Raw genomic sequence first — 26,173 nt, 5'->3', positions numbered from 1 at the left:
TTTATCAAATAAAATGCAATAAATCATTCATATCTCTTCATAAGGACTTGAACCACATTCTGATCACATTCTTAAGCATTTTTATATTATTTTACATGTCATGATTATGTTGCAAATGTCCAATATATCTCACATTTATCAGTAAGGTTACCCACCTATGGCCATCCTCCCTGGCCTTAAGCCATCCCTGTTGAAACTCAGCTTCAAATATTCTTTTAAAAATGGCCAAATTCTCAAGTGGCAAGTGCAAGTAAATTCTCTTGTGCAACACTGGATTTTATTGTCAGTGTTCATAATTATATAATCAGTGGATATCTGATAAATAAAGACATTGAATGAGTTGCTTTACTTTGGTGTTTCCCAAACTCTGGTCAATAGAAGACTAGTCCTAGGAGATGCACTGCAATAAAATAAGGTACCATGGTAGAATCAGTTTAGGAACTGACGCACGTTCAAGTTCCTTTCTGGAGACTCTCAATGCATGTTAGGAAACTAAACCCTCTGAGAGGTCCTCAAAGTGGAGAAATACATTCCAATTTTTACACCCAATGTTTCCAAAACTTTTCTGACTATTGCAATGGACATTATTGTCATACTCTGTAAGCACATGATGAAAGATCACTAAGACTTTACTGTCTTTAAATTAGCTTGAAGATCTTTTCTCTTACTCTCTACAAAAGAGCTGAATCTTTATTTTGTGTTCAGGCCTTTTTAAGATGATTAATTTGTAATTTTAGGAAAAGGCTTTTTCAGTCATTTAATTAAATGAAATTATATATATTTCTTACAAATTGTTAGATAAAATGGGGAGATACCAAACTACCCACATTGGCCTCATTTTTATCTGTCACTGAATAAAAATCAAACAATTCAATTTTAAAAGATTTTATAGAATATTTTAACTGTATAAAAACAATAGTGAATTTTTAAATACACTTTAACTGTGAAAATTCATACCATTTGGTTGTCAATTCCAAAAAGCAAGGCATACATGCATTAAAGTTCACACCACATGATACAATTTTTATCCAAGTGCTTTCTTTTCTTAAGGGGAAAAATTCTAAACTCCTTAAACGTAATTATCTTAAAGAATAATGGTATGAGGCAATAAGACTAAGATATGCTTCTTACTGAGGTTTAGTATGCTAAGCTTTAACAATGATAAAATTTTAAGTTCCTGAAAAAATGAACTCCATACCTGAGATGCTTGACATTATTCTAATCAGATTAGTAGTACTGTTGTTATAATCCATGATGCTAGAAAGAAAGATACAAAAGTGTCATTTCTAAATTTTAGAACAGTCTGCCTTCTGGCTAACTAAGAAAGGAACTAACACCGATTTTGTTTACTTGACCTGACTTTAATAGCAGGTAAAGTTATCCCCATAGTGCTACTGCTGTCTGTGCAGCTGAAGAAAATTACTGTGAAAATATATCTCATCAACTTGAAAGCTTAATTGGGAGCTGATCTCTTCTACCACTAAAAAGAGTGTGTGTGTATGTGTGTGTGTGTGTGTGTGTGTGTGTGTAAAACAGAAATAATCATTTAATGACATATCATAGCTTTCTTACATTAAACATTTATTATAGTAACATATCTGAGTAACTGAAATAATTTCACCACACAGATAACACATGCTAGAGCATGACAATGCAAAGCTAACTGCACATTCTGTTGACATTGTAAGTATACTTTCTGTAACATTTGCATTCATATACAGGTAGTAAAGCACATGGGGATAATCTGAGTCATAATTCATGTTAGCAAATGTATGGCCTTCAAACTGATCCTCAAGCCCAGAATCTTCAGCAACCCCATTAGTATTTGGTTGTTGTAGATGTACAGTAGTTACTGTATGAAACCTACTGGGCTCAGAACTAAAAGGTATCATTTTTAGCCTTTAAAGAGAAATATCAGCATTCTCTGATTACTTTTGTAAAATAAATTTTCTTACTAATTTAGAAAATATTACTCTACTGAATGATGTCTTGCCAATGGTTCTCAATTTAACAGGCAGGGATAAAATGAAAGCTTTATGTAGCTTTCTTCAGGTAATATAGCCCAGCTAATGCAGAATGTCACCTAAATAATTTCCCTTAAATATACCATATACCTTTTCTGACAAAGCAAAAAAAAAGGCAGTAATCTCAAAGCGTGTAATAAGTTTTAATATACCATTTTTTTGGTTGCAAAATTGTCTTTGTAACCATATATCTTGGTTCATATGGATCCAAACAAAAAACACTTTTTAATCATAGAAGCTTCATGTTGGTTCTTAAAAATCTCAACAAATTGAGGCAAAATTTAAAAATCATAAAATCCAAGGAAAACCAATATCTAAAAGGCAGGGATTTCTCTTTTCTTGACTGTCTATGTAGAAGTTGAAACTTGAAAGGGAACTTAAGAGTTAAAAGAAAAACACAAAGCAGAGGGAGGAATAAAATTTTGATGAATAATATATTTCCAAAATTTTAATTTATTCATAAGTCAACATTGGCCTAAAATAGACAGTCCTTGAAAACTTGAAATTCTCAATTTAAAATGAAAGCAAACTTTAAAAAATCAAGTCACAGGAACACAATTAATTATATAGTTATACTTTTTATTGTTTAATTCTTAGAACTAAGTAAGTAAACTAAGGCTCAAAATGTAAATTCAGCATTACAGAACAAAAAAGGAAATTATTTTGTCACCCTTTATGAGGTATTATTATTTTTTAAAGAATATGCATTTAATAATGAATCAATGCTTTATAGAAAATCAGAAATGATAGAGTTTATACAACTACGATTTCTTGGTCTTTTGAAAAGGACAGGTGTATGATTAGATTAAACAAAATTTTTAAATGGAATGACTTTGACATGCTAAAGAAGAGCATTTGGATTAATATATTAAAATATCTGAAAATTCAAGTTAGGTAATAAAATGCCTTGGTCTTGAATTTTCTAGAATATAAAAAGAATTTAAATTAAATCCTTTTCTTGATGTCTAGAAGCCACTATAATCTGGCTGCATGTAAATACTAGATAAAAAGAAGGTTGGGTTCTTTTGTTTTGTTTGGTTTGGTTTTAGTTTAGGGAGGAAGAACTGGTGAAAACTTTTCATGTATTTAAACCCAATGTAGATACATGAAAATGTTTCTATAGATCTTTGCATTTTATAGAATAAACAGAATATCAGGGATATTCACCTATGTTCTAGGCAGAGGTTGCTGTTGCCATTTCCATATTTGATCCTGGTTTAATCTCATTTTTATATATGCAAGGTAAATGAGATGCTCGTAAAATAAAATTTTATACTAATAAAAATTGTCAAAATATGAATCACAAAAGTTCCTTCAACAGATTACATAAAGCACATGGTAATTTGTCTAGAATGCTGGATTATTAGAATAAGATAAAAACTAATTTGCAGTCACATATGATGGTCATAAGTGATGATGCAAAATAAGAAGATTGCTTCTTATATAATTATGGAAATCATTCCAATCTTAAACAGTTCTGGAAAGCAATCCAGTCTCCGATTTACAGAATGAGCAGGGATTTTTTTGTCTATAACAGAATGAAAATATGCTTTTATTGTAAGAAACCAAATACCCCTATTAAAAACCTCTGGTAAGACTGAGTCGCTTCTTGAGTTTTTTTCAGATAAAGCTATTTTCTCCTAGAAGAGAGAAAGTTAGACCCATATTATCTCTTAAATGTTTTTACCCTACAAATAAGGAATTTATAATAAAAACTAAGGAATATTTTATACCTCTAAAACATCCCTATGGCCTCTAGGGACTTCCACATTTTAATATTGCATCTTCTCTTAGTTGCTCGTTAGGGAATAAGCACTATAGTAGCCATAATCCACAAAATACCAGGTAGTATATATAAGTAATAAGGACATGGCTTTTATTCACAATGTCATCGTATCAGACTAGATCATTATAAATAGGCAACTCTGGGCAATAAAATTCCAGTACTCAAAATAAGGCCACATTTATACACAACTAGAGAAATGAAATTCGTTCAAGTAGTTTGTCTATATTTAAATTTACTCTAATTCATTTTTTGGGGGGAGGGGGAAGGGCTTCTCCCCATGTTGGAAATTCTTTTTGTTTTAAATAAAAATTTCACTCATGTACAACTAAAGACAAAAGTTCCAAATCATCTGCTCTAGCAAATTAAGTTACCAATTTGTGATTTAAGCTAATGTAAGAGAGTGGCTAGCAAACTGGGTTGATATTTAATTGACAGCTAAAAGTTGCATCTCATTCAAGGCCATTAATTTCAGAGAAAATGAATAAAAATATTCCAGGAAAAGGCTTACTTCTTGATCAAAATCTTATAGTGATTTTGCGATGTACCCCAATGTTTGCATTATTTATTTTAAGAAATCTGTAACATATTTAAAGAATTCACAAAATGAGGAGTCATAAAGAATCATAACTACTTGGTAATTTCCTTCATCCCGGCATGCTTATCCTCTTTGTCCGAAAAGACAAAAGCAAATTCTTCTTTGGGCTGCATCCAGCAAGGAAAATATCTACTAGAATGTAGATATTAGATGGTCATAAGGAATCAAGTAGGCAGCAATAATTTAGGGAAGAAACCAATTATTTTAGCCCAACACTGACTCAGAATATAGCTTTGAAAGCAAAATATATCTAACTTACAACTTTGGGTTGCCAATTATCCAGCTTGTGAATTAAACCAGGCCAGTTTGCCTCTCTCAGTTCTCTTTCTGCTTTGGGGCCAATTTTGGATTTACTGAAAACTGTTTTTGGGATAGTACAAGGAGGTAAAACATTCAAGAATTTTTGCAAATAATTAGCGTCTGTGAGAAAATAAAACTGTTGGGAGAAGAAGTTTTTAAATGAATTGCTAAAAGGCAGATACTGCACTTCCTGAGAATTTCAGTATCAATGATAGTGCTGTTTATACTTTTACAGAAAACTGAAAGCTCACACACTGTTTTTTAAACTGTAAGCAAGAAAAGGAAGTAAACTGCTATGGAACTTACACATAATTAACTTTGGACAGGGAGAAAACTTCACACTATATTTTGATTTTTAAAAAACCTCAGGGGTACACTGTTTAATAATATCTAGTAATCAGACTCTTCTATTTGCAATATTTATATTATGTTCTATGATGCAGTGTGAGACTAGTGTATTAGATATTGAATGTGAGTTGGTCTCAACACTGAGAGACTGTGAAACATTATCCTGTAACATCGAAGTGAGTTTGAAATGTCAGCTCTTTTACTTATACAGAAGAGATGATACTGTATTTGTATCCACCCACTGAAGATATCCTTTTCCAGCAAAAATGAATGGTATGAGACACAAAAATCATATGGAAGGATTCTGTCATTACCATCATTTCTGTTCCTTAATGTGACTCCCAATGCAAAGTAAAAATAAAAGCTTGTTTGTGTTTTATTTATTTTTAACCCACTGGATTGTCTTCCATTTTAAACCATAATATGATCTTACCAGATCCTTACTGAAAATGTACATTGTTACAAGTAGCTAAACTTCCACATGGAGGAGTAAAGATATTGGAGAATCAGGTTGGAATTTTTATAGTACTTTACAGTATGCTATAGAAATAATAAGCCATTTTATACTTAATTCTATTAAGCATGAACAGGCTTCTATATCTTTTATTTTTTCATTTTAAATGGCTACTATATATAAGAGAATTAATAAGGTATTATACTATTTTGCTTTTTTCAAGTCAAAAGGCATGTTATCTAGAAAATAATTTAACACTGTAATGGGATCTTTAAGATCAATTCTGTTTTATATATTCTGCAGCAAAAATAATATTTCTAGTAGGAAGAAGTTAATTATAAACCTAGCAAGTTCTAGACATTCACATATTTATGTAAACAATTTTAACATGTTTATCATATTTCCAGAAAGGCTAAATCTTATATTCAGTTTTCTTATAATTCTTCTTTCATACATTATAATAAATATATATTATTTGAGTGCATGTGTGTATATATTTTCACATATGTATGGCATATATACATAAACCAGCACTTAATGGTCACTTTCTTTGCATGTTTAAATTGAAGAAAATTAATTGCCATTATACATAATTCATGGCAATTTCCCCTTCTGTTTCACAAATGGCCATATCTGGGTGTAAACAAAACATTGGAGCGTGTCAGTCCAGGTGAATTGTATTTCAAGTTGTAGGTTGGTGTTCTCATGAAGAATTGTGTACTTCCTGGTAGTAAATACCTAAAAATGATAAAAAAATAGATTTTAACAAACAATTTAGTATTAGCAACTTTCACTAAAAGGTTACGCGGTTAATAATTTATATATCCTACATGAGAAATGATACTATAATAACAGAATCCACATAAAAAGATATCCTCCCCCAGAAGCAAGGTCATAGAGACTCACCCAAGGAGTGGAAGAGAGGTGTAACATATGACATTTGTATCCCAAGAAATTCCTTAAAGAGCCATTGTACTCACATGCTATTTAACAGTTTATGTGGCTCATGTTAATTTGGAATTCATCAGTGATTCCTGTAAGTAATCTGTAGAGCCAGTAGAACATTTCTTAAAAACACATGATATGAGAATTTGGCTAACCACATTAACAATAATTGTTTGTTTCAAGGATGTTGGAACCATTGATTAAATTTAATAATATTTCATTGATGTATTATGAGGATAGGTAGTCTAAAAAAAAAAAGTTAAAGATTAACATTCTTAACTGGATTATAAATTTTATATTCTTAGCCACACAGTTCTTAGATTACAGAATACCATAAGCAACAATCATGATTACAGGATGCCAAATGTATATAAGAAAGCATATTCTTTCCAGACTTTAGAAGACCATATAGTACATATACTCTATAACATCTACATCAGGGCCTCGGGGCGGCATCCTACCAACAAATCATTAATATTCCTTTAATGGAATGTACGAGTCTTCACACTAACTAGGTTAATGAATATTAACTAACTTCGTATCAATTATGGTCACATTTGTCAATAAATGGATTACATATTTTTAAGTGTTCAGAGCTTTGGGAGTTAGCAATTGCAAATAAGAGAATGTGAACCTGTACAATTTATTTTCCTGTAGAAAAATCTTAGCATTAGCCCAGTTGAAACTATATGCCTAGAGAGAAATGGTCAAGGAAGCCCACATGAGCAAATGCAAATAAACATCATAACTAAAGTGTAAGTCTTGGTAATGATGAGAAGACATGCTATAAAGTCAGGACATAGATATCTATGAGGAATTTTCAGAGGCAGAAGTAGCAGTTGTCTTGGAAAAAAATGGTATAGCATCAAATCATTTATTTTATTTTCTTCACTTGAGATTAGAATTCTTCAGCAACAGTATCATACCTCTATGGATATACAAAGAAATTAAGGGCCATGGGCACTATTAGCTATCTGTTCAATATTTAATAATATTAATAAGTACTATACCTCTGTATCAATGGAAAATTACATTTATAGTTATATGAATGTTATTAGAATATGAATTCATTAAAATCAAACTGTATACAACATTCAGATTAAAATGGCAGAATTTTCCATAATATTCACCATCATTTCATCATGAATTATCTAATAATATCCTTTAAATCTATCACCTAATATCACAAACTATAAATAATTGCTCAAATCATTAAGTTAATAGAGCAGTAAAATAACATACAACAAACCAAATTAAATCAAAATTGCATACTGGGTGATGAATAATGAAACAATTGATTTTTCACATCACAGATTCCATAAATTATTTTCTTAATATTCCTAGGATAATTTATATGGATTAATTATGATGTCAAGAGCTGGTGGAGTCGTGATGATTAATCTGATATCTTCTGCCACAAAAAGGCTAACTTCCTAATTAGGGCGGAGGTGCAAAATAAAGTGATGTGTTTGATTAAAATCCACAATTTTGTATAAGTTGAGAACTACTCTATCCTCTATTGAAAATGTACTTGATTATATTGATAATTATCAGAGAAAACTAACTTCTATGAACTTTCTGACAAAGAGTCTCCAAGCAATAGTTACTACTGACATTACAATAATATTCACAAAATCTTTTGATTTAAAGATCTCTATTTCATAGATGAAAAATTAAAAGCACTAAGTCCAAGACTACAGCTAATGTTCCCAGCAAAATTCTAACTGCTTTACAAGTATTAATTCATTTAATTCTCATAACAATTCTATGTTGCAGATATTGTTGCTTCATTTAACAGATGAATACACTGCCTTGACACAGTCACATAGCTAGTAAGTGGCCGAGCTGAGATTCAAATCCATGCAGGCTAGCTCCAGAAACTGCGTTCTTAACCATACTCTCATTTTTGTATATGAACCCCAATTTTAAACAAATTTTAAAACAAATGAACAAAATTATTATAATCATTTTTTTCAAAAATATGAAGTATAAAATAATATAAAAAATAGAAAAATTCCACAAGCTAATAGAAGCAGAAAAACCTAAAATGAAACTTCTTTTAAGACCTAAAAAGAAAAAGAGGTTCAGCATGAACTAAAAAAAGCATATAAAATTACATTGGAAGAAACACATTGTTTTCCTCAAGCATGTGCTGGGGGATATTTTAAAGCATTATAGAGAAACAAAATGGATTATTTGCTTATTATTTCCATTAATACCTCTTCAGGAGATCTGCACTAGGCTATTACTTTTGAAATGTTCTTTGCAATGAAGTTAAATAATATAATTTGATTTTTTAGCAGGAAAGATATGTTGAGGAAGTGGATTTGTAGATTATATTTAAAGAGCTTGTGTAAAACACCAAAACTAGTGAAAAGTTTATAGCTTTATTTTTATCTTAGCTTACTCTATGTACAAAAATAGCTAACTCATACCTAATTCATGCCAAGGAGAAATATTGCAGATTATCCTGTTTCCATTCCCTGCAAAGACATCCTCATTCTTCATCCTTGAGGCTGTGTACACATCTCTACATATTCATTATAAAGATGTAAGGTATGCACTTATCTAATTCTTGATTGCTGTAGGATTAGTTGCTCTGTCATGTACTTATTGTTATGGAGGAACTCTAGAACACAATTCAATTTTGAAACACTGGTTTCAAAATTTGAAAAAAGTTGAAACACTGGTGGGAAAATAGTCTTGAAAACTTAAGCTACTAGAACCTGCTGGGATCTTCCTGGAATAAGATCAGGAACTTTAACCACCACCACCACCCCCAAATAAGCTCAGTTTCCTGTCTTGGAGAACACAAGGTAAATAAACTTCATCAGAATTTTTGTCCTGGGGTTTTAAATTTGATTTTGAAAAAATAAAAAGTAAATAAATAAAAGACCTAGTTTCAAGTCCCACCTCTATCACATACTAGCAACATCAATTTGGACAAGTTGCTTAACTTCTTCAGGCCTCAGTTTTCTCATTTGTGAAAAAAATAAAATCCAATAGTTTCTGCCATGTCTGACTCATAAGGTATGGAGCCAATGAAATAGTGTACATGGATGAAATATGATTATTTATGTATTATGAATATCAGTCCCACTAGTAAGACCATCCCTATTCTGAGACACATGTATCAAGTGATCTTAGCTTAAGGCCATATATAATCCCATGTATTTAAATCAGCTTTTAAAACTTTTAATTGTGAAACATAGCATGCGTTCAGAAAAGTGCATAAAACATAAATGTGTGGCTTAATGAATATTACAAATTAATTACTTGTGTAACAACCACCTAGGTTAAGAAACGCAGCATTTCTAGCACCCCAGAGCACTGATTATAGCACCCTTCCTCTCCATAAAGTTAACTACTATCCTGATTTTTATGGGAATCACTTTTTCTTTCTAGTTTTACCACCTAATTATACATTCCTTAAAGACAATAATTTGATTTTGCCTATTTTGATTTTTAAATAAATGGATTAAGTATGGATTCCTTTGTGTCTGATCTCTTTTGCTCAACTTCATGTTTGTGAGATTCATCCATAATGTTACCTGTAGGTGCAAGTTGTTCATTTTCATTGTTGTTTAACAGTCCATTATAGGAATATACAAAAAACTGTATCCATTTTTCCATCAATGGATATCTGATTGTCTCCAATTTTTAGCTTTTATGAGTAAATGGTACTATGATCATTCTAATATGGCTCTTGGTGCACATAATGCACACATTCCTGATGAGAACTTACTGGGAATTGAATAGCTGTGGAAAGAGTATTCTTTAGTACATAATGCCAAAATGTTTTTAAAAGATGCCAATTTTCTGGATCACCAGCAGTGTAAGAGTTCCTATTACTCTACATTCCCATAAACTCTTGATATGCAGTGATAGATATGCAGTATCTTTGTGGTTTTAATTTGCATTTCTCTGATTATTAATGAATTTAAACACTTTAAATGTTTAAAAAAATGGCCATATTTTTTTAACTCTTTTGTGAAGGGACTCTTCAACTATCTTCCCCATTTTTGTATTGAGTGATTTGTTTTTTTCTTAGAAATTTGTAGGTGTTCTTATATAAGCATAAAAGAATCCATTATAGGTTGTATGTGTTGCAAATACCATCTTCCATAATATGGTTTGCTTTCTTATCCTCCTAATGAGCTCTTCTGATGAACATATGCTCTTAAGCTTAACATAGTCAAATTTATCCATCTTTTCATTTATGATTGGCATTTTTTGATCCTATTTTTTACATCCTTGCATACCTCAAGGTCATGAAAATATTCTATATTATCTTATGAAATTTTAATTTTGTATTTCATATTTATACATTAATTTACCTAGAAATGATTTTTCTATATGGTGTAAGTAGGGTCAAGTTTCTTTTTTTTTTTTCTTAATTTGGAAATCCTATTATCCTAGCACCATTTATTGAAACTAACATTCTTTTCTCATTTTTCATAAATCAAGTCTCTCTATATGTCTGGACCTGTTTATGGCTTTTTTGAATGGTTCCATCAGCCTATTTACCTATCCTATCACCAATATTACACTGCCATAAATTATTTTAGCTTTAAGTCTTAGTGCACTGTACTTAATAAGTCTTACCATCTTACTGCTGTATTTCAAGATGGTCTAATCTATTCTTTGCCCTTCGCTTTTCTGTAAAAATACCAGAACCAGCTTTGGTCAAGTGCTACCCTCACCACCACCCCCACCATCCCACAAAAAAAAAGGAAATCTGGGTTTATTAGGATTACATTGAAATAATAGATGTATAGAACTATCTTCCTGCATAGAGGTCCTCTATATTTTTTGTTACATTTATTCCTAGGAATTGTATTTTTTTTTTTTGATGCTTTTGAAAAATCGTATCTTATCTAAAATTTCATATGCTGGCTGTCTGTTGTTTATATAGAAAAACACAACTGGTTTTCTTATATTGGCCTTGATTTCATGAACATTGTTAAACTTAATAATTTATCTGTAGATCTGTTTGGATTTCTATGAACACAATCACATCCACTAGTAATAAGTTTTAGTTCCTTTTTTAATCCTAATCTCTTTTATTTCTTTTGCTTGCCTTGCTGAACTGGCTAGGACCTCCAGTACAATGCTCAATAGAAGTGGTAACAGAAAATCTTGTCTTGTTCCTGATCTCAAAGGGAAAGCCTTCAATATTTCACCATTAAGTATGTTTGCTATAAGTTTTTTGTACTTAACTTTTATTAGATTAAAGAAGTTCCCTTTTTTTTCTAGCTTGCTCCCATTTTTAAGCATGAACATATATGGAATTTTATCAAGTGATTTATCCATATCTTTTGAAATGAACTTTTAGTCTATTACTGCAGCAAATTGCATTGATCACTGTTCTAGTTTGCTAATGCTGCAGAATGCAAAACACCAAACATAGACTGGCTTTTATAAAAAGGGGGTTTATTTGGCTACACAGTTACAGTCTTAAGGCCATAAAGTGTCCAAGGTAACACATCAGTAACTGGGTACCTTCACTGGAGGATGGCCAATGGTGTCCGGAAAACCACTGTTAGCTGGGAAGGCACATGGCTGGCGTCTGCTCCAAAGTTCTGGTTTCAAAATGGCTTTCTCCCAGGACGTTCCTCTCTAGCAAGCTTGCTCCTCTTCAAAATGTCACTCACAGCTGCAATGAGTTCCTTCTCTTTGAGTCCCAAATGGCTTCACTGATCAAGGCCCACCCTGAATGGGCGGGGCCACGCCTCCATGGAAATAGCCCATCAGTTATCATCTACAGCTGGGTGGGGTGCATCTCCATGCAAACAACCTAATCCAAACGTTCCAACTTAATCCCCACTATTATGTATGCCCCACAAGATTGCATCAAAGAAAATGGCTTTTTCTGGGGGACATAATACATTCAAACTGGCACATTCCACCCCCTGGACCCCAGAAAAACATATTCTTTCCAAATACAAAATACATTCATCCCACAATACCACAGAAGCTTAAATCATTTCAGTAACAACAGTTAAGTACAAGATCCCATAAAAATCAAATATAGGCGTGGTCAGTCCTAAGGCATACTTTTCCTTTAGCTTTGGATCTGTGGACTTAGAACAAGTTATATGCTTCCAATATACAAAGGAGGGACATTCATAGGATAAACATTCCCATTGCTATAAGGAGAAAGAGTAAGGAAAACAGGGTTAACAGGACCAAAACAGTTCCTAAAACCTGCAGGACAAACTCCATTAGATTTCAAAGTCTGAGAGTCATTTACAGAACGATGTTGCATCCTTGGGGCTTGAGAGAGCGGGAGCCTAACCCTTCCTAAGGGCCTTTGTGGCAGCCCTTTCCTCTCCAAACGCTTAGGTGAGTGCTCCAACATATCCACACATTGGGGAGACCACCTTCTCGGCCCCACCCTCCTCAAACATCGGGGCAGCTCCTGGATTCCCTTCCATCTCTGGGGCATATGCTCAACCCCTTCAGAACAGTGGGGTGGCAGCCAGGTTCTCCCCAATTCCCTGGAAATGTGATCCACCCTCTTTGGGACCTCGGGTGGCAAAACTCTTCCAGAGCATCGAGGTGGAAGGCCCGCCCTTGACCTCTGGGGCAAACTCACCCTTTCCATGTATGTGGGCCACTCTGCTCTCCCAGCCCAAGAACTCTTGACTCCAGACCTCAACCTCCATGGCTCTGTCTTTGAAGAAAATTTTCCTTCAGTTTGTTCCTTGTCTGTCTTCTCCAGGCCAGAATGGCAATGGCTCTGTCTGTAAAGATCTCACAAAAATTCTGTTGGCTTCGCATGAAGCATGCAGGGGTCAAAGCCATCAGACAATAGGACTTTCCACAAATCCTTTCTGTATAATTCCATCTCCAATCTTGGCTTGTACTGAAATGGCGGCTGGGTTCCATGTTTGTTTACATCCTCACATTGGGCTGTAGCTTCTGGGATTCCACCCCCCGGAAGCTCATAATTTTCCAAGCGATCAGCTTCTGGTTTCTTTGAACCCAAGAGTTCAGTTCTAAGTTTATCTCTCTCTGCTCGCATTTTACTATAAGCTGCAAGAAGAAACCAGGTTGTCACCAGGACTCAATTTTGCCAAATTCTCTGCCACTTTAAAACAAGGATTGCCTTTCTTCCAGTTTGCCACAACACATTCATCATTTCTGCTCAAGTCCTCATCAGAAGTATCTTTAGAGTCCATATTTCCATAAACAGTCTCTTTAAAAGTTTTGGCCTTTTCTATCAAGCTCCTCACAATTCTTCCAGAATCTTCCCCTTATCCATTTAAAAAGCCGCTCCAACATGTTTGGTATTTGCAAACTCAGCAGTAAAAGTACCCCACTCTCGGTACCAAAATCTGTTCTAGTTTGCTAATGCTGCAGAATGCAAAACACCAGAGATGGATTCGCTTTTATAAAAAGGGGGTTTATTTGGCTACACAGTTACAGTCTTAAGGCCATAAAGTGTTCAAGGTAACACATCAGTAATCGGGTACCTTCACTGGAGGATGGCCAATGGCTTCCGGAAAACCTCTGTTAGCTGGGAAGGCACATGGCTGGCATCTGCTCCAAAGTTCTGGTTTCAAAATGGCTTTCTCCCAGGACGTTCCTCTCTAGCAAGCTTGCTCCTCTTCAAAACGTCACTCACAGCTGCAATGAGTTCCTTCTCTTTGAGTCCCAAATGGCTTCACTGATCAAAGCCCACCCTGAATGGGCGGGGCCACGCCTCCATGGAAATAGCCCATCAGTTATCATCTACAGCTGGGTGGGGTGCATCTCCATGCAAACAACCTAATCCAAACGTTCCAACTTAATCCCCACTATTATGTCTGCCCCACAAGATTGCATCAAAGAAAATGGCTTTTTCTGGGGGACATAATACATTCAAACTGGCACAATCACTTTAAATGTCATTGTAACCTTAAAATGCTGCAAGAAACAGAAGTTATTCATGGTACATTACCCTATATAAAATTGCTAGGCTCATTTTGCTAATATTTTGTTTAGGATTTTTGCATCTATGTTCAGGAGTGAGACTGAGTTGTCATTTTCCTTTACATAATGTCCTGGTCAGATTTTGTTATTGATGTTATGGTAGCCTCCTAAAAAATGTTGGAGAGCGTTCCCTCCTTTCCTGTTTTCTGGATGGGTTTGTACACAATTGTTAAAATTGGCTAATGAAGTCATGTGACCCTGGAGTATTCTTTGGGATATTAATTACTGTTTCAATTTCTTCAATAGCTACGGCTACATAAGACTTTTTATTTTTTTTCTTGTGTAACTTTTGGTGATATGTGTTCTGGGAATTTCTAAATTTCATCTAAATTACCAAATGTATTGGTATGAAACTCTTACTAATATTTTCTTATCATTTTTTTAATGGTTGTAGGATTCATAGTACTATCTCCTTTTTTGTGCCTGATCTTAATTACTTTGGCCTTTTCTTTAATGTTCTTGATCATTCTCACCAGGTATTTATCAATTTCACCTAGTCTTTACAAAAGACCACTCTTGGTTGTGTTGATCTTTCCTATTCTATGCTTGTTTCATTACATCATTAATTAACACCTTCACTTTTATTACTTCCTTTTCCTGTATTTTTGGGTTTATAGTAATGTCATTTTCTAATTAAATATTGCCTTTCCCTTTCCTAATATATTCAACCCATAAAGGTTCCTATATATCCCACAAGCATTTATTTGTTATATTTTTACCATTTACTTCAAAATATTTTCTTATGTTCATTATGACTTCTTTCATTCATGAGCTATTAAAAAGTATACTTTTAATTTTCTAAAGTATGGAAAGTTTTCTGGTTATGTATTGTTATTGTTTTCTAGCTTAATGGCATTATGGTCAGAAAAAAATACCCTGTATGATTTCAGTCTTTTGAAATATGTTTTATTAGTCCACTATAATAAATGTTTGATTTTTGTAAAAGTTCATGGTATTCTGAAGTTATTTGTTTCACTTCTCATTTCTATATTTAACAATTAGTTAATCCTGTTAATCAGATTGTTAAAATTTTCTGCATCATTACTGAAAATTTTTTTTATAAATGTATATTAAAATCTCCCTCTATGGCTGTAGATTTGACTGCTTTTCCTTTTAGTTCTCACTACTTTTGCTATAAAATCATCTGGAACATTGTAACTCCTAGTTATCTCGGGTATTTGCCAAGGCATTTGTGCTGGTTTGGAGTTGTTATGTACCCCAGAAAAGGCCACGTTCTTTTAATCCTTTCTTCTGGGTGCAGACCTATTGTGGGTGGGCCTTTTTAATTAAGTTGTTTCAATTGAGATGTGACCAAACCCTTAAAAGGTGGAGTAATCCTTTACTGGAGTCCTTTATGAGAGAATAAAAGGCAGAGACATTTGAAGAGAGCTTAGAGAGAGAAATGCCCTGGAGATGCTAAGAGAGAACCCACTGACACTCAGAGAGAAAGCCACTGGGATCAGAAGCTGAGAGCAATGAAACCTGGGAGTGAAGTACCAGCAGACGCCAGCCATGTGCCTTGCTATCTAACAGAGGAACCTGAAAATGAAGGACCAGCCGAAGCCAGCCATGTGCCTTTCTGTCTGACAGAGGAACCCTGGATGCCAGCAGCCTTTCATCAGAGAAGGTATCTTCTAGTTGATACTTTAATTTGCACATTTTCATGGCCTTACAAATGTAACTTCTAACTTAATAAATCTCCATTGTGAACAGCCAACCCATTTCTGGTATATTGCACTCCAACAGCTTTAGCAAATCGAAATGGATTTTGGTACCAGTAGAGTGAGGTGCTGTGATTTGCAAATACCAAAAATGCTGGAATGGCTTTATAAATCTATAAGGGGAAGATTCTGGAAGAACTGTGAGAAGCTTGATAGAAAAGGCCTAGATTGCTTGGAGACATTGTTGGTAGCAATATGGACGCTAAAGGTACTTCTGATGAGGCTTTAACAGAAATGATATATGTCATTGCAAACTGGAGGAAAGGTGATCCTTATTTTAAAGTGGCAGAGAATTTGGCAAAACTGACTCCTGATGTCAGATGGAAGGCAGAATTTGAAAGAGACAAGCTGGAATATTTAGCTGAAGAGATTTCCAATTAAATGTGGAAAGTGCAGCCTGGCCTCTCCTTGCAGCTTATAGTAAAATGCAAGAGGAAAAGGATATGCTGAGAACTGAATTCTTGGGTACAAAGAAACCAGAAACTGATGGTTTGGAAAATTTCGAGTTTCTGGAAAGCAAGTCCCCACAGAATAGAGCCCCATGTGAGGATTTAACCAGTCAGTAATCTCATTGTGAATCAGGATTGCAGATGGAGTTATCCAGAAAGGATCTGCGGAAAGTCCTATTATCTGACAGTTGGGACCCCTGTGTGCTGCATGCTAAACTGACAAATTTGCCGTGGGATCTGTATACATGGAACCACTGCCAGCCTGGATTAAAAGGGACAGAAAAGAGAAAGATTGAAGGAAAAAAAATGACTCCAAAGGCAGAGCCATGGAAGCTAAGGTCTGGAGCCAAGAATCCTCAGGCCAGGAGAATGGACCCACCCATGCACATGGAAAGGGTGAGTTTGCCCTCGAGTTTGTGGAAGGCAGTCCTTCCTCCCCATCGTTCAGAAAGAATGTTACCACCCCAGGGCTTTCAGATTCCTGGAGAATTGAGGGGAGCTTGGCCACCCCATTGTTTAGGAAGAATGCTGCTGCCCCAGGCCTCAGAGAGGGTGGAGCACATTCCCAGGAGATTGGGGAATGCCTGTACACCACCCCACTGTTCAAAGGGGGCTGAAAGTGTGTCCTGGAGATGGCAAAGAGTCCAGGTGATGCCCCAATGCTTGAAGAAGTTGGAGCCAAGAACATGGTGTCTTCTCAAAGCTTAGAGATGTTGGAACCCTCATCCCAGTGTTTGGAGAAAGCTGGGCCACTGTGTAAGTCCTTGAAGAGGGTAGGGATGCCACTCCCTCATGCTCTGAGGATAAAATGTCATTCTATAGATGACTCTCAGAACTTGAAATCTAACGATATATGCCCTGCAGGTTTTCAGAACTGTTTGGGACCTTTTACCCTGTCTTCCTTCCAATTTCTTCCTATGGAAATGGGAACATTTATGATATGACTGTCCCTCCTTTGGATATTGGAAGCAGATAACTTGCTCTGAGTTTCACAAGTCCACAATCAGAGGAGAATTTTGCCTTAGGACAGACCACCCCTGTAATTGATTTTGATACGACTTTGTACTTATTTATTGTTACTGAAATGATTTAAGCTTTTGTGATATTGTGATGGAATGAATGGATTTTGCATGTGGAAAGAACATGTCTTTTTGGAGTCCAGAGTGTGGAATGTGCTAGTTTGGCTGTTATGTACCCCAGAAAAGGCCATGTTCTTTGAATCCATTCTTGTGAGTGCAGGTCTATTGTGGGTGGGAACTTTTGATTAGGTTGTTTCAACTGAGATGTAACCCAGCCCATAAAATGTGGGTCTTAACCCTTTATAGGAGTCCATTATAAGAGGATAAAAGGCAGAGACATTTGCAAAGAGCTTAGAGAGAGAAAAACACCCTGGAGATGCTAAGAGAGAACCCACAGACACTCAGAGAAAAAGCTACTGGAATCAGAAGCTAAGAGCAATGAAACCCAAGAGCAAAGGACCAGCAGATGCAGGCCATGTGCCTTGCTATCTGACAGAGGAACCCTGGATGTCAGGAACCTTTCTTCAGAGAACGTATCCTCTAGTTGATGCCTTAATTTTGACATTTTCATGGCCTTAGAAATGTAACTTATAACTTAATGAATCCCCATTGTGAAAAATCCAACCCATTTCTGGTATACTGCATTCCAGAAGCTTTAGCAAAACCAAAACAGCATCCATCCTTGGCAGGTTCTGGACTCCTGCTTTTCACCCTAAGCCCACGAGCCTGTCAAAAGTACTATGGTACTAACAAGTATCTTGATGACTCTCTGATATCATCAACTAAATGTTTTGACATTTTGTCTAGATTTTCTAGAAATCATCTAGGGAGGAATTGTCCAAATACCTAGTGTTCTTTTACCAAAAGCAAAGGTCCAAACTTGGTGGTTTGTAAAAATGTTTTTAGCTGTGGAATCCTTTGTGAAATAAGCCTATGTGGAAGCTCAGTGGAAGTTCAGTATGTGAAAGATAGAAACAGAGCTTCTGAGGCTGAAAAGTGTTTGGAGATCCCAAACCTTCTCAAGTAAGCCTAGTCACAGTGAAGCACTGAGCTGTTTCCAAGAAATCTAGTATCCTGGGTTTATATATCAATTCTATTTGCTTAGTTATTATGAGTCCACCTCTAAGTAATGACTTTTCACTGGTGTGCCTTAATAAATTCTTATTTTTCTTAAGACTGCAAGGCTGAGAGCCACTCTCTTCAATGGAATAGATGCCATATATTCTTTAAAACCTCTCAAGAAATAGCCCACAGGTCTTTGTCCAAGATAAACATGCCCCATAAACCTGACTGATGTTAGTTCTATTTTTTTCTCTTTTAATTTTACAGGTAAATTAGCCAAAGATACATCTCCTGGTTTCTATTTCTATTAGGTATACTTCATACATTATATTTATCAATATATTAATATTAAATTAAGTGACTTCTGCATATAAAGTAAAATGCTACAGAGTTTTTTCCTTATCTATGAGAAAAAGAGGGACATTTTGTCCATGTTTTTAAATTAATGTGAGCTTGAACTGGATTTTAATTGCGTTTCCAAAAAGTAAGTTATCTGATTTGTAGATTTAAAAGAAGGAACCAGGCATGATTGGCTTAATTCCTTTCCCCTTTTAGATTTTCCTGTTTGCACAGAGTATACATTTGCCTATTTGCACTTAATTGTTCTGCCAACGCCAAAGGAGGAAGACCTTTTGGGTAATGGGAGGACTGGGTTGGTACAGCTCTACCTTTGACTGGGAAGGTAAGTTTAATTCTGAGATTCACTATGAGAAAACTCACTTGGCTCATATCTGTGCTATGTCCCCCAATCTAGCTTTCATCAGTAACAAAGCAAAATTTTGATGATCATCTGTCTGACTTTTGCATTTTTTCTCAAATCGTTCTGAACTTGGGCAGTAATGAAGTTTTACAACTTCCAAAATACTTATAATCAAAATACTGAGTTATCCTGAGCCTTTATAAGAAGTCCAGAACTGAAATTTCCAGGGTCATAATATCTCTTCTGACCACCAGGAGAGGAAGAAAATAAAAAAGGCCTAAAGCAACTGTAAGGCACAACTTCTTCCTCCAGAGTAACCAGATAGACTCATTCAGTTTTGCCGATACCCAAAAGTACAAGATGCCTCAATAGAAGTTGGGTTACAAAATCTGAAATTGTAGGAGTGAGAATAAAGGCCTAAAACCATTCTTCCTAGACTGGAATTTAAGGTTTTCCTATCCACACTCCCAGAGAAGCACTCCTCAAAAGAGAAGGCTCTCCCTCTTTTGTTGCTCAGATGTGACCTCTGTCTCTCAGCCATAAACTCACTACCCTCTCCACTACCTAGGACATGACCCCCGGGAGTGTAAGTCTCCCTGGCAAGGTGGAACCTAACTCCTGGGGATGAGTGTGGCCTTGGCATCATGGGATTGAGAAAACCTTCTTGACCAAAAGGGGGAAAAGAAATGAAACAAAATAGAGTTTCAGTAGCTAAGAGATTTCAAACAGAGTCAAGAGGTCATTCTGGAGGTTATTCTTACACATTATATAGATATTCCTTTTTAGATTCTAGTGTATTAGAATAGCTAGAAGGCAATACCTAAATCTGTTGAATTGTAATCCAGTAGCCTTGGTTCTTGATGATGACTGCATAACTATACAGCTTTTATGGGGTGACTGATTGTAAAACCTTGTGACTGATACTCCATCCAATGTATGGGCAGATGAGTAATAAAATAAAGACAAAAAAATTATATAAATAATGGGGGGATAAGGGGTATGGGATGTTTTTGGTGTTCTTTTTATTTTTGTCTTTATTTTTTTATTTTGGAGTAACGAGAATGTTCTGGATTTAGTTGTGGCAATGAATGCACAGCTGTGTGATGGTTCTATGAGCCACTGATTGTGTACTTTGGATGGACTGTATGGTGTATGACTATATCTCAATAAAGTTGCATTAAAAAAAGAGAAGGTTCTCCCTTTATATGTTATAACATCTTAAAGATGGCTATCTTTCTTTAAAATAATAAGAAAATGTTAATGAAAGCAATATATTTTATTTCAATAACTTGCTTCCATTGACCATTAAAACTGTAGACTGTAACATTGATATTTACATATTTGAAATGTTTGTAGCCTCTACCATTGTGTGATCAATTAGCTTCTGTTCCCAGGAAGAGAGTTAAAATAGGTTAAAGGTCCTGCAACAGCACAATGAGAGGATCCGAGACAAAAAAGTTAAAAATACATCTCTTAATACTTTTTTGTGGAAAATATTCTGAATCATTCTGTTGTTACAGGTCATTTTTGTAGAAAGTTACCTTTATTATATCTCCTGAGATTTTTTGAACAGATGAATTTCTAGGTGTTTCAAAAAGCAAATCCAAGCTATGGTAGTTTGTCTATTATGTTGTCTATAATATTTAATCTTATAGTCTCTTAGTTTCTCATGGTTTGCTGTCTTCTACCCTAAGTAGTACTCAATTTACACATACTAAAAATAAGTCATATATTAATCTTTAATTTTAATGGAAACTACAATTATGCTGAGAAATGCTAAAGAGTTTTTTATTGACTTGGTGCATTTACTCTGTGGACAGTACTTATAAAACTTAAATTTTTAATTGCACCTTGATAAAAATTTACCTCCCAGAGATTTGTTTGGGGAGGAAGGGCATAATGGAGGGATACTGAACAATAAAAATTAAACAAGACATTTTCTAAACTTACAGTAGACTCAAGGATAAATGCTGAAGCTTTCCTCTAGTGAAAAAAAAGCTAAATTTATTCTCACATTTTTGGATGTTTTTATTTGACTTTTGAAAACAAAGCATAGAAGCCAAATAATCTCATTTATGTGAAGATTATTTCTATCACCTTCAGGTTTGTGATTGCTGTCCTTGTTCAGTCCTTTAAAGTTAAAAGTCTGTGATAGTAAAAATATTTTGTAGATAATAGCTGGTATGAATTTTCTGTCTTTGGTTTTTTCTCTAGCCATGTAAGCAAAAAGAGACTCTCAATTTGAAACTGCATTGTGACATAACTTTAAATGAGATTCATAGGAACTAGGAAATGTAAACAAGTACCTGGAATTACCCCAATCAGGACCAATGCCTGAGAGTGATCCTCTTGTATCATTTGCATATTTATAAACCACTAGCAGGCACTGTTTACAAAGCTCAACCAGGCGCTGGCAACATTGGAGCTGCAAAGGAGTCACCATCTCCGGGTTCTTATTAAATATACTCTCCCAAGAGGATCTGTTGGCATGGAAACAGACATGACCTCAAGTTCACTGTTAAAATGGCAACCAGCTATATCACTTACCTAGCAACAAACCTTTAAGGGAAAGACGAAATCGGAGTTACTCTATATTAACTCTGTATTAACGTATTCATAAAATACTGAGCTAATTCCACAAAAGTTACATATTCTAGGAACTTAGGCTTTCCAGAAAGCTATGTTTGCCTTTACATTAATAATGATCCTGAAAAATAATTAAAAGTTTCTCCAACTTAATTTGTGGTCTCACTGTACAAGGAGAATTTAGGCTAATCCCTTGATTTTGACAACCCCTTTCAAAATACTTATAGATGCAATTATGTCCAATGATATTCTTAGAACACAGTTCTGTATTCTAGAAGTCATGCTATGTCAACAAGCACTGCCCTATTGGAATCCCAAAGGTAGTGGCCCCCTCCTTCAGCACACAGCTTATTCCAAAGCAGGAAGTAGCACACGCTTCCTTGTTTACTATCATGGCCTATATCTGGAAACACCTCACCATCCCACCACCACCACAAAAAGAAAGAAGCAGGGAGAGAGAAAGAGACAGGACTATTTATTTCCTTAGTATAAATACAACTCTTTTCGAGCCTCAAGTATTACCAAGACACTTGGTAATGGTTCAAGTCTCATTTTACATAAACTGATTCACTTAACCCTCAGAGAGAAAAGAGTAGATTCTGAGAAAGAAAAAAGTATTACGGAAAATATTTTTCTGATGAAATGTACTTCTGAATGGGAAATTCAAAAACTCCATTTTCAATCCTCTGTGGATATGTGAATTTTAAAAAATGCTTTAGAAACTCAGAAAAAGATTTTTTAGCAGTAAGCCTACTGTTTATTCTTTCAGGAGAAACATGGTCTTAAAAAAACAGCATGTCCTCAGTGAATGACAGGCTTTCTTAAAAGGAATAAGAGTCAAATGAGTCAATAAAAACAAATTCTATGTTCTGAGATGCTCAGGACTCAATATAACACTATTTTTTTTATTAACACAAGAGTAAATGTTATTTTCATTCAAGAAAAAAATAATATGCTAGATAAATTAAGTATAAAAATAAAATTTAAATTGCTACTAAATATAAGAAAAATTAGCTATGATATAGATTACGTATATGTGTGACTGTGTGTAGTTTACCTAAATTGATCAAGAAAAACACTGGAGAAAATAGACTAATGAAATTAGGGAATATGTTATAATTATTTTAATATGTCTTAATCTAGCAGGCCCTACATGTTTGGGCCCAGAAGAAACAAAAATTTCATATATATATAAATACACACAGAAAAAACATCCCATGTTCTGATTGTCTGCCTAGCACTTTTCCTTTCCTCTGGACTGAGAGTATGGGTAGCCTACAAGTCTACCTCCCACCACCATCCCTACCCTCATTTTGGATATATTTATATTTTGATCCTTTGGAGCCATTTGATTAAGATTGCATAATCAGATCACTGACATCATGGTAATTCTTCTCTAATTTGAGGTGCAGAGGTAGGAAAATAAGAAATAAAATGGAAGAAAGATAAAAGGACCTCTTCTATAGCACTCTAATTTGATGTAACTTTCTGAATATCATGTAAATTGTAATGTGACTCAGCTTTGGCTGGGTCTTCCTTTAATATTTAAAGTAAACCTATGAATCAAGGACCAATACAAATTTTTGATGTGTATGTTCACCACTACTGGCCAAAGACCACATTCTATTCTATTAATCCATATTCAAATGTCAGCATACCAAAATCCTTCATAAAGAAAAAAAAAAAATGAATGGGATCTGTTTCCTTTAGTAATGGCATCCCCTCTACATAAAGGAAACCTATCTTTCAAAATGAGTGTCCCACACCGCCTACCCATCACCTGCCAAGATTTAGTAGAGGTGTAATGCTTCTACAATACTACAATATCATAATTTTCAATACCACCACCTCAAAAAAGTTTTTAAAGGTGAAGGGAGATAGAACTAGTTAAAATTCCCAGTGCCGTTATCAAAAGCCCAAGGGTCTCATTAGCTTGCTCTCTGAATCTCAATTCCAAGGAATTGTGAAGACCAAAAATCATGAATTCAAAAAGAAAACTTAAATGACTAAAAAATTATTTCTAATTCTTCCTCATGCTCAGAGGAATATGAAAAGGAAATGACTTTAAGTAGCATTTTAATAATAAAATAATAAGATATAGAATACTGAATACCTCTGGCAACAATGGGAGATATTAATGAAATCCAAAGACTTAAAAAACCTCATATTATTTAGTAATGCAATAATTTTCACCTCCTTTAACTGAGTCATTCCTTCTCTTTCTCTGGAAGAAGTTCTAATGGATGACTGAATGGCCCAGAGTTAAGTAGCAGAAAGGAGAAAGGAATGGGAAAAAATCTAGACAATATGCCAACTGTATAATCAGCAACAGAAAGATTAATGAGCTGTTAAGTACAAAAAACAACACATCCAAATGAAAATTATATAAAAACAGTGAATTTCATATCATTTTACATATTATGTTATGCATACATTTTCAAGTAAGCATAATCCAGCCTAGATGTACACTGCTGCCTTAGAACGATTCCTTCAGTTTCTTCTTGCCCTAAGATTCTAAAAGAAAAGCTTTACATAACAAACTTCCACAAGAAAATGCTTTTGTCAATTTTATTGGGCTACCTCTATAACTAAATGTTTAAATATTAAAAATAACAATAATAAAAGATGAATTAGAACTTACCCTGAATCACCGAAACAGTTCCATAGTCCTTGGCCATGACTCCAAAGTAAGTGATTAAAAATTCGGTTGAAAATCCGATATAAATTTACTTCTTCAACATCAGATACCTTCCAGATGCGTGGAAGTATAGTACGGACACTTGTTCTGACTATGTCCAAAACCTAGGGGGAAAATCAAAGTATTTCAAAATCTAGGGGCATGCATGTGCATGTGTGTGTATCTAAAATTCAAAGATGAATATTTATATATGTGCTAATTAAACAATAGCATAAAATAAAGAGTCCAGAAATAGATCCATGCTTTCATGGAACTTTGGTATATGACAGGTGACAAGCAGACCACAGAATGGCTTGCAATAAGTGGAGATAAAAATAATAATAATCTTTATGGAAAGAAAAAGATGAAGTTGAATCTTCACTTCTCTCAACTAACAAAAATCAACTCTTGAGGGTGTAGGTCCTAAGCTTCAAAAATAAGACATTAAAAATCTTATTGGAAGGTATCGGTAACTATCTTTTAGACCTTGAGTAGAAAAAGATTACTTAACTCACAAAGAAGCATGGACCATAAAAGATTAGTAGATTTCAATTTTATTAAAATTAGGAATTTCTGATCTTCAAAAGACATTTTAAAGAGAATGAAAGACCCAGTTACAAACCAGGAAATATATTTTTAAAGTATACATCCAACAAAAGAGTAATATCAAGAATATGTAAAGAATGCCTAACAAATTGTTACTATAAATAAAAACAATAGAAAAATGGACAAAATACACGAACAGGCATTTCACAGAAGAGGGAATAAAAATGCACATTAAATTTAATGAATAAGATACTGTTTTATATCCATTTAACTGTCAAAAATTAAAAGTCTGACAACTCCACATGTTGGAGAGGATATGGATCTACAAAGTCTTTTAGATGTTGTTGATGGGAGTATAAATTGGTGCAATTACTCTGGAAAAATAGCTTGATATTATCTACTAAAGTGAAAATTCATAAGCCCTATTGAACCAGCAATTTTATTTCTCTTATAGGTGAAAACTATATAGGTAGGAGGCATGTTCATAGCACCACTGTACACAAAAGTAATCACCTAGAAACAACCTAAGTCTCCATCAGTGGGAGGAGAGTCGACAAACAGTGGTACTCACCTCCTTGGATTATTACACAGCAGTCAAAATGAATGAAACACAACACAGAGCATTTTAGTAAGTGAAAAAGAATATGTACCAGAGATAACACATAGTATGATTAAAAACAACTAAATTTAGAAAATACTTATGGGGAGAACACATGGATACACTAAAACTATATAAAGAAAGAAAGCACAGGACTAGAACTCTGAATTCAAGATAATGGCTATCTGAGATGTGGCGAGCAAGGAGATGGAAGGGAAACATTTAGTTAGATAAAGTTTATTGCCATGGTCCTAGGATTTGTTTGGGATGATAGGTTCACAGGTAGTATAATAACCTTAAAAACTCTAATTAAATAAAAGCAGGTCATGTGTGGAGCAACAATGAGAGTGTATCATGAAATAAGGGCTAGGATTAATCTATTTCTG

General features: G+C 34.5%; 1 protein-coding gene across 15 annotated transcripts in view; it reads right to left on the bottom strand.

The window, feature by feature from the left end:
• Positions 1–2,148: 2,148 nt before the first annotated feature.
• The window catches only part of TTLL7 (tubulin tyrosine ligase like 7), a 197,490-nt gene continuing 173,465 nt past the window's right edge, over positions 2,149–26,173 (bottom strand). For 12 of the 15 annotated variants that reach the window (XM_037826780.1, XM_037826781.1, XM_037826783.1 and 9 more), the window contains 3 exons: positions 24,608–24,768; positions 21,687–21,860; positions 2,149–6,245 (listed from right to left, as the gene is read on the bottom strand). In XM_037826780.1, the coding sequence (XP_037682708.1) occupies positions 6,125–6,245; positions 21,687–21,860; positions 24,608–24,768 (456 nt within the window). In that variant the 3' untranslated portion in view covers positions 2,149–6,124. Of the gene's footprint in view, positions 6,246–6,413; positions 6,698–21,686; positions 21,861–24,607; positions 24,769–26,173 lie in introns of all 15 variants that reach the window. The other 3 variants (XM_037826789.1, XR_005215330.1, XR_005215331.1) reach the window with 3 other exon arrangements.

This window comes from Choloepus didactylus, chromosome 2, assembly GCF_015220235.1.
Source record: "Choloepus didactylus isolate mChoDid1 chromosome 2, mChoDid1.pri, whole genome shotgun sequence".
Lineage (NCBI taxonomy): Eukaryota > Metazoa > Chordata > Mammalia > Pilosa > Megalonychidae > Choloepus > Choloepus didactylus.
This window is presented reverse-complemented; position numbering and strand designations above follow the sequence as displayed.